The sequence below is a fragment of the Leopardus geoffroyi genome, chromosome B3 (assembly GCF_018350155.1).
Source record: "Leopardus geoffroyi isolate Oge1 chromosome B3, O.geoffroyi_Oge1_pat1.0, whole genome shotgun sequence".
NCBI lineage: Eukaryota > Metazoa > Chordata > Mammalia > Carnivora > Felidae > Leopardus > Leopardus geoffroyi.
Window position 1 is genome coordinate 24,282,543 of NC_059337.1, and position 17,358 is coordinate 24,299,900.

At 35.0% G+C, this 17,358-nt stretch overlaps 1 protein-coding gene across 5 annotated transcripts in view; it reads right to left on the bottom strand.

Moving 5' to 3' along the window:
• Positions 1–17,358, bottom strand: part of UBE3A (ubiquitin protein ligase E3A) — a 93,881-nt gene that overhangs the window by 40,427 nt on the left and 36,096 nt on the right. For all 5 annotated transcript variants that reach the window (XM_045448923.1, XM_045448921.1, XM_045448920.1 and 2 more), the window contains one exon: positions 899–1,206. In XM_045448923.1, coding sequence (XP_045304879.1) covers positions 899–1,206 — 308 coding nt within the window. The remainder of the gene's footprint in view (positions 1–898; positions 1,207–17,358) is intronic.

Genomic DNA, 17,358 nt, shown 5'->3' on the forward strand with positions numbered 1-17,358 from the left:
AAGAAAGCTTGGATTTGAAGGTTAAAAAAAATTTTTCTTTAAAAAATTTTGGAGGGGCGCCTGGGTGGCACAGTCGGTTAAGCGTCCGACTTCAGCCAGGTCATGATCTCGCGGTCCATGAGTTCGAGCCCCGCGTCGGGCTCTGGGCTGATGGCTCAGAGCCTGGAGCCTGTTTCCGATTCTGTGTCTCCCTCTCTCTCTGCCCCTCCCCCGTTCATGCTCTGTCTCTCTCTGTCCCAAAATAAATAAACGTTGAAAAAAAAAAAAAAAAAAAAAAAAAAAATTTTGGAATACAGGATCATTTAGAAAACAAAGGCTTGGGTAAAGACTGCCATTAATAAGTAGGTGATGATTCTTGGCAGCATGAGTGTACCAAATCCCGAGAAGAAGCTGAGCAGGATATGGGAAGAATATTAGAAAGAAAAACTGAATTATTTCTCAAGTAACGTCTACAAAATTTTGCTGTGCCCTCAGAAATGGAAAAGACTGCCACCACTTCTTTCTGCTTCTTTCACCTAATAGTGCTCAGGTTCCACAATTCATTCCAGATATTCAGTCCAGCTATTTGATAACTTCATTAGATTCTGTAGCCTAGTTTAGGAGACTACTACTTAGGGAAAATGTTCAAAAGTTCCAATCAATCTATTAAAGAAACTTTTGGAATTTAATCTGCTTCTCATTAGAGACCATTAAAACTATAAAATGCAGTCAGATAATTAGTTCAATTATTAGTTTGTCCTTTGCCACAATAAATATGTATATACAGTGGTAAATAAATACCACTATACTAATACGTCTTAATGTCACACAATTAGATAAACAAGTAAGAACCTCACAAATTATTTAAATCTCCAATCTGGTTTTTCAGTCAAAAGTTCCCAAAAATAGAACATCTTACCTCTAAAATCATCTCTTGCTCCTTGTCCTTCCTTCTTGTTCATTTTTATGTCAGAGCAGGAGTTGTTAGGGGCACCTTTCGAGTTTTCAAGGTAAGCTGAGCTTGCTCCTTTCTTGGAGGGATGAGGATCACAGAGTTTTGCATTAATCTTATAAAGCTCGAGGGCTTTAATAGCTGCTGCATTGTTATCCATACGAAGAAAAGTTGGACAGGAAGCACAAAACTCATTCGTGCAGGCCTCATTTCCACAGCCCTCAGTTAACTGGTGGTAGTAGCGTTCTATTAGATGCTTTGCAGCTGCTCGCTTCCTGTAGCAAACATTCAAACAATGAGCACAGTGATTAAGATTAGTATAGCTCTCATGTAAAAAGCTCAACAGATCATAAGGCAAGGCAAGTTAGTCAAGCACTGAAGTAAAAAACTGGCAAATTAAGATGAGGTTTAGAAAATGGAGATCCACTATTTGCATAAATAAAACTTTTAACTAGATAAATGCTAAGATACTATGGTAAAGAACAGCAGGGACACCTGGGTGGCTCAGTCGGTTAAGCATCTGACTTTGGCTCAGGTGAGGATCTCACGGTTCGTGGGTTCGAGCCCCACATCGGGTTCTGTGCGGACAGCTCAGAGCCTGGAGCCTGCTTCGGATTCTGTGTCTCCCTCTCTCTCTCTGCCCTTCCCCCATTCACACTCTGTCTCTGTGTCTCTCAAAAATGAATAAACATTAAAAAAAATTAAAAAAAAAAAGAACAGCAATATTTATCAAAATCATTGTTTTAATAGATTATGCTTTTCTTTGGCTTAAAAAAGTGTGTGGGGGGAGTTTATTCGATGGTATATGCGCTTAAACTGTTTAGCACAACGGATGAAAATCAGAAGGTTTATGGCCAAGAGTTTTGTATTTTATCACTTTAAACAACTGACATTAAGAAAATAAGAGTCTAGTTAAAAGTATCAATCCAGCTTTCCTTTATATAATTACTATTTTAATAATTTATAAATACTTGATTAATAGTTAACACAGAACTTCTATCTGGAACAAAAAAGCTTTTTCCTCCAATTATCTACCATATGAGGGATTTAAAAATAACCTATAAATGAAATAGCCAAAACTGCGTTATACTGCAAGAAAATGATTCTGAGCATACAATCCTGAACCCAAAACATGTCCTTGAACTTGCTTATTAATCCCATGTCACAGAAACCTAGAATATTTTAAGTTCCCGTGGGGCAAAATTTTATGTTTCATTTACTTGTGAAGTTAAAGTATGTAGATTAACGTTCTTAACTGGCTCTTCCAGCAGAGCTTCCAAAGATACTGAGGAAGAGATTATTTCATCAAGCAAGGAGCTGGACTACAATATCTATCTCTATGGTTTATTCAACTCTAAGATCTATGCTTGTACTGTCTGATGATGTGAGATTACCATAATTTAAGGAAAGCAGTCTAGATCCAAAGAAACAGAATTCATAGCTATTTCTTTTGGTCTCAAATTCACATGCATGGGAATAAAAACTACAAGTAATCAAAACCACAAAAAAAAGAAATTACCTAACTCTCAAAATGTTCCTACAATTACCTTACTAACATGTAAGACTAAATGGCAAAGGACAGTAGGGTTCACATTTTGTTAATTGTGAGATACTTCTTGTTCATCATTAGAAACTGAACAACAAGGCAAGTGAACAGTAGATAAGGGACATACTAATTAAGTCCAATTCTGTCTCAAAAGTAGGACTTTGTCCCTAAACTAAGTGACAAAGACTAGCACAATTAACTCTTGAACAATGTTGGCATTAGCGGTGCAAACACTTTGCAGAGTTAAAATCTGCAAGTAACTTTAGATGCTCTCATAACTTAACTACAAACAGCCTACTATTGACCAGAAGCCTTACCAATAATATAAAGAAGTGATTAACACATATTTTGTGTGTTACATGTATTATATATTTTTACATTAATGTAAGCTAGAGAAAATAAAATATTAAGAAAATCGTAAGAATACATTTACAGTACTCTAGCGGATTTATCAATATGTGAGTTTAAAAAAACCCTCATGTAAGTGAATGCAGTTCAAACCTATGTTGTTCAAGGGTCAACTGTAACTCAAAAACACTCATTTTGATGCATCTATTTTTTAAATGTGCCATGCAAATTAATGCATACAGAGAAAGAAGACAAACGTAAAACACTTAAAAATTTCATCAGCAGCACTTAGTTATTTTAGATGTAGCTACAAACAATCCAACTTTTGAAAATTAAAGATTATGCCAGATATGTCACTATGCAAAATATTAAAGTGACATGTAAAGAGAAATATAGCCTCAAGAAGATTTATACCATCATCTCCCAAAATATAGTAGCTTTCCCTAGTGAAAATGTAAATAGGTATGTATGTATTTCTATTCTGGAGGAAAATTATTGAACACAAAGTTAAAAATGAAAAATCAGAAATCAAGTGAAATTAACTGGAAAACTGTGCAAAAATGCATTGTTTCTGTGAAATTTGGAAAAAATGACATTCCCATTTACATAATATGGGATTACTTAAATGAACTGCAACAATTCACATAATGGAATAAATGAAATTACCAAGATCTGAATTTGGCAAGGAATAGTCTTCTTCATTCATCACTAATGGACAAAAGTCAGTTACAAAGTTTTAAGTTTAAGATGAGGCCACTTTTATTTCAAAGTGTTAACAGTCATTTTCTCTAACTGATGTTGACTGAATGGGTTTTTTGAATTCTTCCATACTTTGCTTCTAATTTATTTTTTCTATAATAAACATGCTACTTGTATATTAAAAATAAATACAAATGAGGAAATGTTAACAGCTTTATAACTTCATATACATGATTTAAAGAGCCTCAAGATTTATTAAATTGTCCCTATGATTTTTTTAGTAGTTAATTACAAAATTCAAAATACCACACTCTTATTTTTCTTAATAAGAGTATCATGTTTTGTCCGAAGAAAAATCCCCCCAAAACTCAGCCATATTACATAATGCTTCTGTATGTAATGCATAAAGGAGTGTGAACAGTAAAAATAGGACAAGACTGAGAAATTAGAAGACCTACATTAAATGACAGCTCCTTTTGCCTCTAATTACCTAAACAGTTCTGAATGAGTAGTTCTCTGGGCCTCAGTTCTCCCATCTTAAGATTCTTTTCAGTACTAAGGTTTAGGTTATTCTATGTAATAGTAGGTGAACAAGGTACTAGTATTTGATGAGTGTCTGATAACATACTAGACATACTGCTAGGCACTCTGGCGTAGGTTATCTCATTTGAATCCCATTACTTTGAGGATTATCTTCAGTTGACAGCTAAAAGACAATTAAAAGAGTAAAATTATGTACCCAAGATCACACAAAGGAAAATGCAGAATCAGGACAAAAACAGGAGTCAGGGGTCTTCTGGCTCATTTCCACTATACTGCCTCACAGAAAGGGATTCATTTCAAAACAATTCTTAAGAATAGTAGCACTAATGACTCTAATGGGGGGAAAAAAATCCCAGGAATAATATGTAATTGAAAAAAGCAAAAAACCTGAAAAAACCAAAATCTGAATCTCATATTTATGCATACCTGCTATCTCATAAGTACACTGAGTTTTTTGAAGAGATACCAAAATATTCTGTAAAGTTAATACATCTACAATTTCTTGAAAACCTACATGCTACAGATGTTCTCACCTTAGAAGGCAGTAAAGCCTAGCAGTTAAGAGATTGCACTATGAAGCCAGACTGCCCAAGTTCACATGTTGGCTCTGCCACTTATTAACTATGTGGCCTTGAATGATTTACTGACATTTCTGTGTCTCAGCTTCTTCATCATTAAAATGATGGTATACAATTACCATGGCTGTGAGAGAATTAAATGAGTTAATATACATAGTTAGAACACTGCCTGGGATATAGTAAGTGCCATGTGTTAGCTGCTATTATTGTTATGACTAAGATCCTCGTAAGCTTATGAATTGGCTACATAAACTATCATTCTGCTGATGCTCAGAGCAGTTACATCACAAGTCACACATCTGATAAGAGATTTGAACCCAGGCTTGACTCAAAAACTTGGGTTTTAAATACCACTAAGGGGAGATTTAATACCAGACAGGGGAACGTAGCCCTCTCTATTCAGTCTGCTTCTCTGCCCGGGACATACAAATAGCAGCTACACAGCTGAAACAGGACTGAAAGGAGGCCATGCCAGAACCTCCAGGTTATCAGTGGAATCAACCATTTTAAACATTTTTCTTCTTTCCTCACACCAATGACACCCTGAATTATATCTGTCCAATTCTGTATCCCCATCTAATAGAGCATTAAAAAAGACTTCTATGTTGGCAATGTGTACACTAATAATGACATTTTTATAAGTAACTTGTACAAGGTTAATCCCTATACAGTAGGAGTCACCAAATCATAGCTTGTGGGCCAAATCTAGCCTGCCATAAAAAACAAACAAACAAACAACCATAAAGTCTTATAAAACATAGCCAAGCTCAATAATTTATATATCGTCTATGGCTGTTTTGCACTACAACAACAGAGTTGAGTAGTTTTAAAAGAGATTGTATGGCTTGTAAATCCTAAAATAAATACCACCTGGCCCCTTACAGAAAAAATTTCCCAACTCTTAATTTAGAGTCTGTCTTCCTTGCTCTCCAGTGACATTTCCTTATCATCACATGGTCGGCTCACTCTTTCCCCTCAACAAATCAATGCAGCAAAATATGTACTTTTCCCCAACTATGATTAAAAGAGAGAGAGAAAGAGAGAAAATGGAAGGAGAAGAGAAAAAAGAAAGGAAGAAAAGGAGATAACAAAAAGGAAAGAAACGAAGAGAGATCCTTCCTTAACCAGACCCCTCTAGTGACCCCTATCTGCTATTCATAATCAAAACTACAATACGGGCTAGGGCTGATTTTTTTTTTAAGTTTTTATTTAAATTCCAGTTAGTTAACATACAGTGCAGTATTAATTTCAAGTGTACAATAGAAGGATTCAACACTTCCATACAACACTTGGTGCTCATCACAAGTGCACTTGTAAATCCCGACCACCTATCCCCTCCACCCACCTCCCCTCTTGTAACCATCAGTTTGTTCTCTATAATTAAGAGTCTGTTTCTTGGTTTTTCTCTCTTGCAATGCCTCCCCCCCATGTTTGTTTTGTTTCTTAAATTCTACATGAGTGAAATTATATGGTATTTTGTCTTTCTCCAGCTGACTTATTTCACTTAGCATAATACTCTCTAGCGCCATGAATGTTGCTGCAAATGGCAAGATTTCATTCTTTTTTATGGCTGAGTAATATTCCATTGTGTATATACGACACATCTTCCTTATGCATTCATCAGTTGTTAGATATCTGGGCTGTTTCCATAATTTTTCCTTTTTAAATAATGCTGCTATAAACATCAAGGTGCCATGTATCCCTTTGAATTAGTGTTTTTGCATTCCCTGGTTCAATACCTGGTAGTACAATTGAAAACTATAAAAATCCTATAGGAGAACACACAGTAACCTCTTTGACACTGGTCGTAGCAACTTCTTTCTAGACCTGTCTCCTGAGGCAAGGGAAACAAAAGCAAAAATAAACTATTTGGGCTTCATCAAAATAAATGCTTCTGCATGGTGAAGGACACAACCAACGAAACTAAAAGGCAGCCTACAGAATGGGAGAAGGTATTTCCAAATGGCGTATCTGATAAAAGGTTAGTATCCAAAATATATAAAGAACTTATAAAACATCCAAAAACCCAATAATCCAAACTAAAAATGGACAGAAGACATGAATAGATATTTTCCCAAGGAAGACATCCAGGTGGCCCACAGACACAGGAAAAGATGTTCGACATCACTCATCATCAGGGAAATACAAATCAAAACTACAATGTGGCACTGCCTCACATGTGTCAGAATGGCTAAAATCAACAACACAAGAAACAACAGGTGTTGGTGAGGATGTGGAGAAAGGGGAACCCTCTTGCACTGCTGGTAGGAATGCAAACTGGTACAGCCACTCTGGAAAACAGTATGGGGGCTTCTCAAAAAGTTAAAAATATGGCTTACTTTCTATATTCTGTATTTTTTTCACATTTCATGAACTTTTCTTATGGAGTCAATAATGGAGGAGGGCCAAGTGAGATCTGATGAGAAAGCTCTCAAAGTAGACAACTGAAAATATGCATTTAAAATAGACAACATTGGGGCACCTGGGTGGCTCAGTCGGTGAAGAGTCCAACTTTGGCTCACATCATGATCTCACAGTTTATGGGTTTGAGCCCTGTGTCAGGCTCTGTGCTGACAGCTCAGAGCCTGGAGCGTGTTTCAGATTCTGAGTCTCCCTCTCTCTCTCTCTCTGTCCCTCCCCCACTTGTGCTCTGTCTCTCTCTCTCAAAAATCAATCAATCAATCAGACAACACTTTCTATTTATTTATTTTACTTCCATGGCTCAGTGACACAGTTCTACAAATAAATGTCCTATGGAATAAATTACATATAGAGGGCCAGAGTTACTCTAGAAAACTGGACAGAAGTCTTTTAAAAATTAGTTTCACTCTTGGGGAGAAGGGCACTGAGGTCAGCAATTAACTTTGAAATGCATGAAAAAATAAAGATGGAATGATGGACAGAAGGATGGATATGTGATAATACAAGGTAAGTATTAATAGTAAAATCTAGATGGTAGGCATATTGTGTCCATTGCAGAACACTTTCAACTTTGCTGCATGTTTCCAAGTTTCCAAAATAAAACACTGGGGGAAAATACTGTTACAATACATACTATAACTTCTGAGAGGTCAACTGGCAGAGGAAATGATTTTAGCCATCAGTGGCCAAAACAGAAAAACCAATGTGTCATCAATGGCACTAATACCATGTTTTCTGACTTTGAAGCTAGTTTTGAATCAATCCAGTACTCAACAAACAAAAACCCCTATAATAATAATAATAATAATAATAATAATAATAATAAAAAGAAAAGCTACAAGATGACCATAAATACATATAGCAACTTAGTTTACTTGTCAAGGAGACAAATATTAGGAAAGTATTTTTAATATTCCTATACCAATAGCAAAGCACTGGGGTTAGGATCACTGAAATGACGGCCAACGATAAAGAAGATGAAAGTTGAAAAAAAGATATTAAGCAGGTAGCTGAAAAATAAGTAATGAATACAGGAACAAAAAAGATGAAACCACAGAAACTGCTACTGTCAGAAAGGGAAGACGTGTTAACAAACAATGAGCAAACAAGACTGGAATCAATTAAAAACGGTAGAACATAAAAGAAATAGTAACTGTGACATGTTAACATAAAAACTAATGGTAGACAGGGGCATCTGGGTGGCTCAGACGGTTAAGCATCTGACTCTTGATTTCGGCTCAAGTCATAATCCCAGGTTCATGAGATTGAGCCCAGCAATGGGCTCTACACTGAGTGTGGAACCTGCTTCAGATTCTCCCAACCCTCCCCTCCACTTATGCGCTCTCTCTAAAAAAATATTTATATAATAAAAAAGCTAATGATAGAGTATAAAATAATAAAAGAAGATAAAAAGGCAAAGATAAAAAAGTCAATGTAAGCAGAGTGACTTTAACTGAAGATGAAGTTAAATGAAGATGTGAGGAATCGAGACGCCAGAGATAAAAAGGCTTGTATGCTCAATCTATAAAGCTAATAAACACTTGCTTACTGATTTCTGAAAGTAGTATGTCTCTCTGTTCCTTCTGGGATGTTGGCTTTGTAAACACTCCATCCCCTCCCCTAAAGTTATATTTAACATAAAAATTTTGGAAGAGTGAACAATGATATCCAAGGTAGTATTACACCTTAGAAAATTGGATGACATAAAACATCTGTAACATAGCTGTTAGGTTTAAGGTTGGGTCTGTTACAATGGAACTGCGTGAAATGTTAGATTATTTCAAGACTGAACGTACAATTCTGAAGTCATTATTACACTATATCCTACCAATAATCCATTAACTACAGAATAAGATACATTTTCAGGAGAAAAATATAAATATAAATCAGCATATTTTACTATGATAAACTCAACATAATAATAATCCCAAAGTATTACTTTATTGAGCTTTATAATCTCAATGCCCAGAGTGTGTGTTATACATTAAACATGAAGTAAAATTGTAGAACAAAATATTTATTTACCTTTAACCTGTTTTTTAAAAAAGTATCACATTTTATGGTGAAGTTGTAATGAACAAAAAACAAACTATATCCATCTGCCTCCCTCTAATTAAGATCCTAAAAGGATAGAAACACAAAAACACAAAATACTTGTTGGCATTAGTATAGGGTATCTATCAATTATCTGTGACAATCATGAAATATAGTCTTTGATTTTTTTTTTCTTTCTAATTCAAATATAATCAAGACAGAAATTCATTCCTTGGTTGATAACATACTTCTGTGTCTACCATGGACCAGGCAATATGCCCAAAATTTTGTGATAAAGATCTGGTTAATGGGTTATCTTACATTCTGAATATTTTAATCACTCTTACAAAATCATCTTTTTTAGGGGTTTAGGGAGCTGACTAAACCTTGGAGTTATTAGAAACAATAGCTTTTATAGATACTGTTGAGAAACAAGTAGACTTTTCAGTGTTATAATGAGAAAATCCTGAAACAGATCTTTGAACTTATACTAAAGATTATTTACTAATATGTCTAAGTTAGCTTTGTATAGGTGATAAATCTTCTGGCATTTTCCTCCGACCAAATGAATTGGAGAAATACTAAATTTATCTGAACAAAGATAAAAAGCCAACCAGGAGAGATGTCTGCAAGATGGAGGAAAAAGAAGCTCCAGAATTTATTCCCTCACAGGAACATTAACTTATATACATGGTCCAAAAACCCTTTGAGACCTCTAGAAACCAGTTAGAAAGTTGCAGTACCCCAAGCAAGTTCCAAGCCAAAAAGAGCCAGATATATGTAAGAAAAACTTTCATTTCAACTGTATCAATCCCTCCCCAAGATGGCACAGTTCATACTCATGATGAAAAGCTCAACCTGCAGCTTCACCCATTGGAATTATGTCCAACATTCCTGTTTTTTTGGGGTGAAAGGAGCTGTCAAAGGGACAAGTTTTTTTATTGGCCAGACTTGGAGCACTGATGGAACCAGCATATACTGGATGCCTAGAGGCTACAGAAAACACTGGCTTGTTTCAGGACTAGAGTACTTGAAGCTCTTGAAAAAGAAACCAATTAAGTCTTTCACTGGGAAATTACAAGCATAAGTCCGAAAAAGATACACCCCAATAAAAGGTATTAGAGTTACCAAGAATCTCTAATGAAGGTCTTCCCCTCAATGAAGCCAATTCAGAGAGACTGGAAGACGTGGTTGTTTTTATCAGAGGCAAAATCTACACACACACACAAAATTAAAATGCATATTAAAAACTACAAAGTACCCCCCCCCAAAACCAAGAAATTACAGTCCAATTCCAATCAAAGGAACAAAATCAAGCTCTAGAAATGACCTTAAAGAAGCAGAGATCTATGAATTACCTGACAAAAATGCAACATAACTGTCTTAGGGAAACTCAATTTGTTACAAGAGAACACAAGGAAAACAACTAGATGAAATCACCATGCATACACAAAAAAAGAATTCATCAGCAAAAAATATAAAAAAGAACTAACCAAAAATTCTAGAAATAAAAAGAATACAATAACTGAACTGAAAATTCACGAGGGAACAATAGACTCAATCAAACAAAAGAAAGAAAATAAACCCAAAGTCAAGCCATTTGAAATTACTGAGTCAGAGGCAATTTTTAAAATGGAAGAAAAGTGAAGAAACCCCAAGACACTTCTAGGACACCACCAACCCTACTAATATATGCACTTAGAGGAATTCCATGAGAACAAAGAATGTGGCAGACAGCTTATCTGAAAAAGTAATGGCCAAACACTTCCCAAATGTAAGGAAGGAAATGGATATCTAATTTTAAGAGGTTTGAAGGACTCAAACTACAATGAACCCAAAGAGGCTGATACTAAAACACACTATAATCTCTGTCAGAAGTCAGAGACAGAATCTGGAAAACAGCAAAACAAAAATGACTAGTCATGTACAAAGGCAGCTATCCTAAGACTATCAGCAGGTTTCTCAGCAGAAACCTTGCAGAAAGACCAGAAAGAAGTGGGATAATATATTCAAAGTGTTGAAAAAAATAAGTGCCAACCAAAAACACGGTATCTAGCAAAACTGACTTTCTAAATGAAGAATAAAGACTCCCAAGGATAAACAAAAGCTGACAGTTCCTCACTACTAGCCCTGTCTTACAAAAAGGAAGTCCTTCAACTTGAAAAAAAAAGAAAAGATAAAAAGGACTGTAAATACAAAATCATGTAAAAATATAAAACTGTTTGGTAAAGGTAAATATATGGACAAATACAGGATCCTGTAATACTGTAATGGTGATGAGTAAATCAGTCAGGTAGATGTGAAAGATGTGAAAGATGAAAACATTTTTTAAACAACTATAAATAAATTGATACAAAACATAGAAAGATATAATTTGTATCTTCAGTGAAAGGGGGGAAAGATGTAAAGGATTAGAGTTTTTGTATGCAATTGAAATTGCTATTAGTTTTAAATAGATTATAACTATAGTACAACTATAAGATGTCTTATGTAATTCCCATGGTAACCAGAAAGAAAATGCCTAGAGAAGATATACAAAAGAAAACGAGACAGGACTCACAGCATGTCACTACAAAAAAATATCAATGAAACACAAAGGAAGACCTCACAGAGAAGGAAAAAAATAACTACAAGACATACAAAACCCATAAAAATGGCGATAGGAAGTCTTCCTTATCAGTAATTACTTTAAAGGTATATGGATTAAACTCCCCAATCAAAAGACACAGAGTGGCTGAGTGGATTTAAAAAAAAAAAAAAAAAAAAGATAAGACACAACTATATGTTACTTACAAGAGACTCACATTGGATAGAAGGATATACACAGACTGAAAGGATGGAAAGAGACATCCTATGCAAATAATAACCAAAAAAGAGAAAGAATGATTTTATATATATATATATATATATATACACACATATATATAGAAAAAAGAAACAAGTGACACATTATATGATAAAAGGGTTAATTCACCAAAAAAATATATTATAAATATATATGCACCTAACAGAAGAGCAGCCAGATACATTAAGCAAATAATGACAAAGAACTAAAGAGAAAAGAAAGATAGTAACATAGTAATAATAGGACATTTCCATATCCCACTTTCAATAATGGGAAAGAAAACCGATGAGGAAACACAGGACCTTATCATTAGACCAAATGGACCTAAAGACACACACATGACATTATACCCAACAACAGAATACACATTTTCTCAGTTGTACATGGGACATTTTCCACAGGAGATCACGTTATACCATAAAGTTAGTTTTAACAAACTTAAGGAGACTGAAATCATACCAAGTATCTTTTCTGACTACAACGGAATGAAGCTAGACATCAAAAGCAAAAGAAAAACATGAATATCTACAAAATACGGGAAAATCAAATCGCATATTCCTGAATAACAAATATGTCAGAAGAAAAAACCCGAAGGGAAAGCAGAAAATATCTGGAGACAAAGGACAATAAAACACAACACACCAAAATGTATGGAATGCCACAAAAGCAGTATGAAAAGGGAAATTCATAGTAGTAAATGCCTATAGTAAAAAAGGAAGACCGCAAATGAATAACCTAACTTCAGACTTCAAGAAATTAGAAAAACTAACTCAAAGTTCATCAAAGGAGGGAATAATAAAGATTACAGCACAATTAAACGACATAGAGACAGAAAAATAAAAATTCAACAATTTAGTATTGGTTTTTGGAGACTATTAAGAATATCAACAAACCGTTAATTAGACCAAGAGAAAATGCTCATAAAACAAAAGTCAAAAATGAAAAAAGACACATTATAACAGATGCCATAAGAATAAAAAGATCATAAGAGACTGCTGTCAACACATGCCAAAAATTGGGTAACTTAGAAGAAATGAGTATATTTCTAGAAACATATAATCTAACAGGACAGAATCATGAGGAAATAAAAAATCCGAAGCAACCTGTAACTAGTAAAAAGACTGAATCAGTAATACAAAACTTCCCAACAATGAATAACCCAGAATCAGATAGTTTCAATGGAGAATCTACCAATGATTAAAAAAAAAAAAAAAAAAAAAAAAATTAACAAGAACCCTTCTCTAACTCCTCCAAAAACCTGAAGTGAAGGGAATACTGTAAAACTCATCCCATGAGGCCAACATTACCCTGATACCAAAATAAGACAAAGAAGAAAAGAAAAATACAGACAAATATCCCTAATGATGATTGACGCAAAAACCCTCAATGAAATACTAGGCAGTTAGAATTTAACAATACATTAAAAGAGTTATATCATCACCAAGTGGAATTTATTCCTGGAATGTAAGGATGCTTCACCATACAAAAATCAATCAATCCAACACAATGAATTATCAAAATTACAAAAATAACATGATCACTCCACTGACACAGAAAAAGCATTTGACAAAAATCAAGACCCTTTCATAATAAAAACATTCCACAAACTAGACAAGGAAGGAAATTACTTCAACACAATAAAAGCCATATATGAAAAGCCCAGAGCTAAGATTATACGTAATGGTATAAAACTGAAAGCTTTCCCTCTAAAATCAGGAACAAGGCAAGGATGCCCATTGTTACCATTTCTTTTCAAAACAGTACTAGAAATCCTAGACAGAGCAATTAGGCATCCAAATTGGAAAGGAAGAAACAAAATTATCTGTTTGCGGATGACATGATCTTATGTGTAGAAAACCCTAAATTTAGACCCTGTAAAAAAACTGTTAGAATAAATCAAACTTAGTAAAATTACAGGATACAAAAGTCAACCAATGCAAAATCCAGTTGTATTTCTATAAACAGTGAACAAAAGGAAATAAAAAATATTCCCATTTACAAAAGCATCAAAAAGAAAAAAATACTTTACTAAAGAAACTTAACTAAGGAAGTAGACTTATGTAACAGTCCCCCTTATTTGTGGGGACTCTAAGGACTCCAACAGATGTGTGAAACCACAACAGTACCAAAACCTATATATATATTTTCCTATTGATACTTTTGATAAAGTTTAATTAATAAATTAAGCACAGTTAAGACAGTAACAATAATAATGAAATAGTAACAATTACAATATATTACAATAAAAGTTACGTGAATGTGGTCTTTCTTTCAAACTACCTTATTGTACTGTACTCAACCTTCTAATGATGTGAGATGATAAAATGCCTATGTGATGAAATGAAATAAGGTGAATGATAGATGCCTTGTGATGTAGTGTTAGGCTACTATTGACCAAAATCTGACAACACCGAAGAATCATCATCTGCTTCCACAATGCAGTTGACCATGGATAACTGAAAACACTACAAGGGAAACAATGGATAAAGAGAACAATGAAAAATATACAATGAAAACTATGAAATACTGCTGAAAGAAACTAAAGACACAAATGTAAACATGCTGTGTTCACGGTAAGACTTAATATTGTTAAATGCCCATTCTACCCAAAACAATCTACATATTCAATTCAAACCCTACTGAACTGGCATGTTTTAAATTAAAAAAAAAAAAAAAAAAAACCTATCAATAGGACCCAAACAACAAAAACAATCTTGAGAAAGAAAACAAAGCCAGTCTCATACTTCCTGACTTAAAACATCTTACAAAGCTACAGAAACCAAAACAGTAATGTACTGGCATAAAGACAAGACACAGACCAATGAAACACATCAGAGAACCCAAAAATAAACTCACATATATGGTCAAATAAACTGTGGCATAGATGCCAAGGCTATCCAATGGGGGAACAAGAGCCTCTTCCACAAATGGTGCTGGGAAACCTGGATATCCAAATGCAAAAGAATGAAGTTGGAGCCTTACATCTTATACTACATTTAAAAAAAAAAAAAAAAAAAAAAAAGGGTTAACCAAAATGGATTAAAGAACTAAACATACGGGGGCGTGGGTGGTTGAGTAACCGACTCTTGATTTTGGCTTGAATTGTGATTTCACAGTTCATGGGATTGAGCCTCATGTGGGGCTCTATGGTTACAGGGTGGAGCCTGCTTGGGATTCTCTCTCTCCCTCTCTCTCTGACCCTCTCCTACTCACACACTCTCTCTAAATAAATAAATAAATAAACATTAAAACAAATAGGGGCGCCTGGATGGCTCAGTCAGTTGAGCATCTGACTTCGGCTCAGGTCAGGATCTCAGAGTTTATATGTTTGAGCCCAACATCAAGCTCTCTGATGTCAGCATAAAGCCCACTTCAGATCCTCTGTCCTCCTCTCTCTCTGCCCCTCCCCAACTCATGCGTGCGTGCGCACACACACACACACTCTCTCTCTCTCTCTCAAAAATAAACATTAAAAAATAAATAAAGACCTAAACATAAAACCCAACATTACAAAACTCCAAAAATAAACATAGGGAAATAGCTTCATGACACTGGATTGGGCAATGTAACACCAAAAGCACAACTAAAACCACATAAAACAAAAGCAAAAATAGACAAATGAGACTACAGTGAACTTCTGCACAGCAAAGGAAACCATCAACAGAGTGAAAAGGCAACATATATAATATGATTATTCCATCTCCTGGGTCTGACTTAAACACTCCACCTCAGGAAATAGAAGAACCAGGGATGGAGACTGGAAGACAGCAGAGGGGCCACAGGATACCTCTCAAAGATAGGAAAAACGGAAGGAGAGAAAGCAAGTAAGAAAGCATATAAAGATCACAACCTGAGGTGGCTGTTTTAATTAACATTAAATAATAAACATTAGCATGCCCATGGGAATGGAAAGGAGCAGCAAAACAGAGGTGAAAAGAGTACTTCAAAGACTGAGAAGTGACTAACAATGAAGACAGACATAGCCATAAAGATGACATAGCCAGAATGCATAGCCTCAAAGGAGCAGGAATTTTTATGCTGAGGGAATAGTAACAGTCCAGAAACATCAGTGGAGAACAAGAATAACAATGTGTGGGAAACAAACAGGTCAGGCTTACTGCACCTGTAACCTAGCTTCTGTATCTAGTGATACAGAAACTATTCTTGACAGTCATTACTTTTCACTCCTTATTTTGTTTTAACCTTGCTGAGAAATGCAGACCTGGAAATTTATTGTGGGCTTTCAGGACACATTTCCTGATTTTCTCCCTTCTCTCTGACTGTTCTTCACAGACTTCCCTCCCTAATCTGGAAATGTTTATACTCCCAGGGACCAGCCATTAGACACTTTCTCTTTTAAATTTCTCTTTGAACCATTTCATCTTTTTCAAGGCAATACCTGATGACTTCCAAATGTCTCTTTCAGCATAGTTTAACTCTGCTTGAGAATCTATTCCAAGTTCCCTGGCTATTTTCATATTAGCTCTTTCTTTAAGAAATTTGCTGCTTGAAAAGATAAAGGCCAGATGATTTAAGTATCATAGGAAATACAGAGGTACAGTAATATAAAGAAAGACAACTTAGCCAAGATAAGCCACAAAGGATGACTAGGAGAGGACAAAAAAATACAAGGAATATTTCAGGTAAGAAGGGAATGAGTAAAGGCACAAGAGCCTGAGAACATACTATGACAATTTCAAAGATACAGTTCAAAACAGGAATCAAAAATATGAAGCGGAAGGGAGGAGCCAGATTATGAGACTTTGAATTCTGATTTTAGTCAGCAGAAAAGTAATCTAATAAAGGTGAATGATTTTCACCTCATAAAAATGCACATATACTCCATCTTGCAAAAAATTTCAGAGGCATCACATACTATTTATAAACCACTAGATAAAAACACATTCAATACAAGTCACTGAAGGGTTTAAGCAGGTCAGTGATTAAGCCAAATTTGCCTTTATGATAGTTCTATTTTGTAAATTGGGATCAAAGCTGGCAAAAGTGGAGGCAGGCAATCCAGTTAGGTGATGACTACTGTAATACACCAGGGAAAGAAAGCAGCAGGAATGAAGAGAAGGAAACTAATGCAAGAAATATTTAAAAGATGTAGCATGTAGGGGGTAAATGAGTGGAAAGAGCTAAATGCCTAGGTTTCTGTTATGGGCAACTGGGTAGAAGGTAGTGCTACAATCTAAAATGATAACAAAAACAACCACCACTCATTAACCTGCATTAACCTATAGTGAATGGTTTTTGTATGTTGTGTCCTTTAATCCTTACAATTATCCTAGCAAGAAGATTGCAGAAGCCAATAAAGGATCCAGTAAATCAGAAAGTCCTGCTTTTAAATAATTTAGGGGAAATAGCATCTATTTTCACTACATCTTTTAACTTTGAATCCCATTTATAG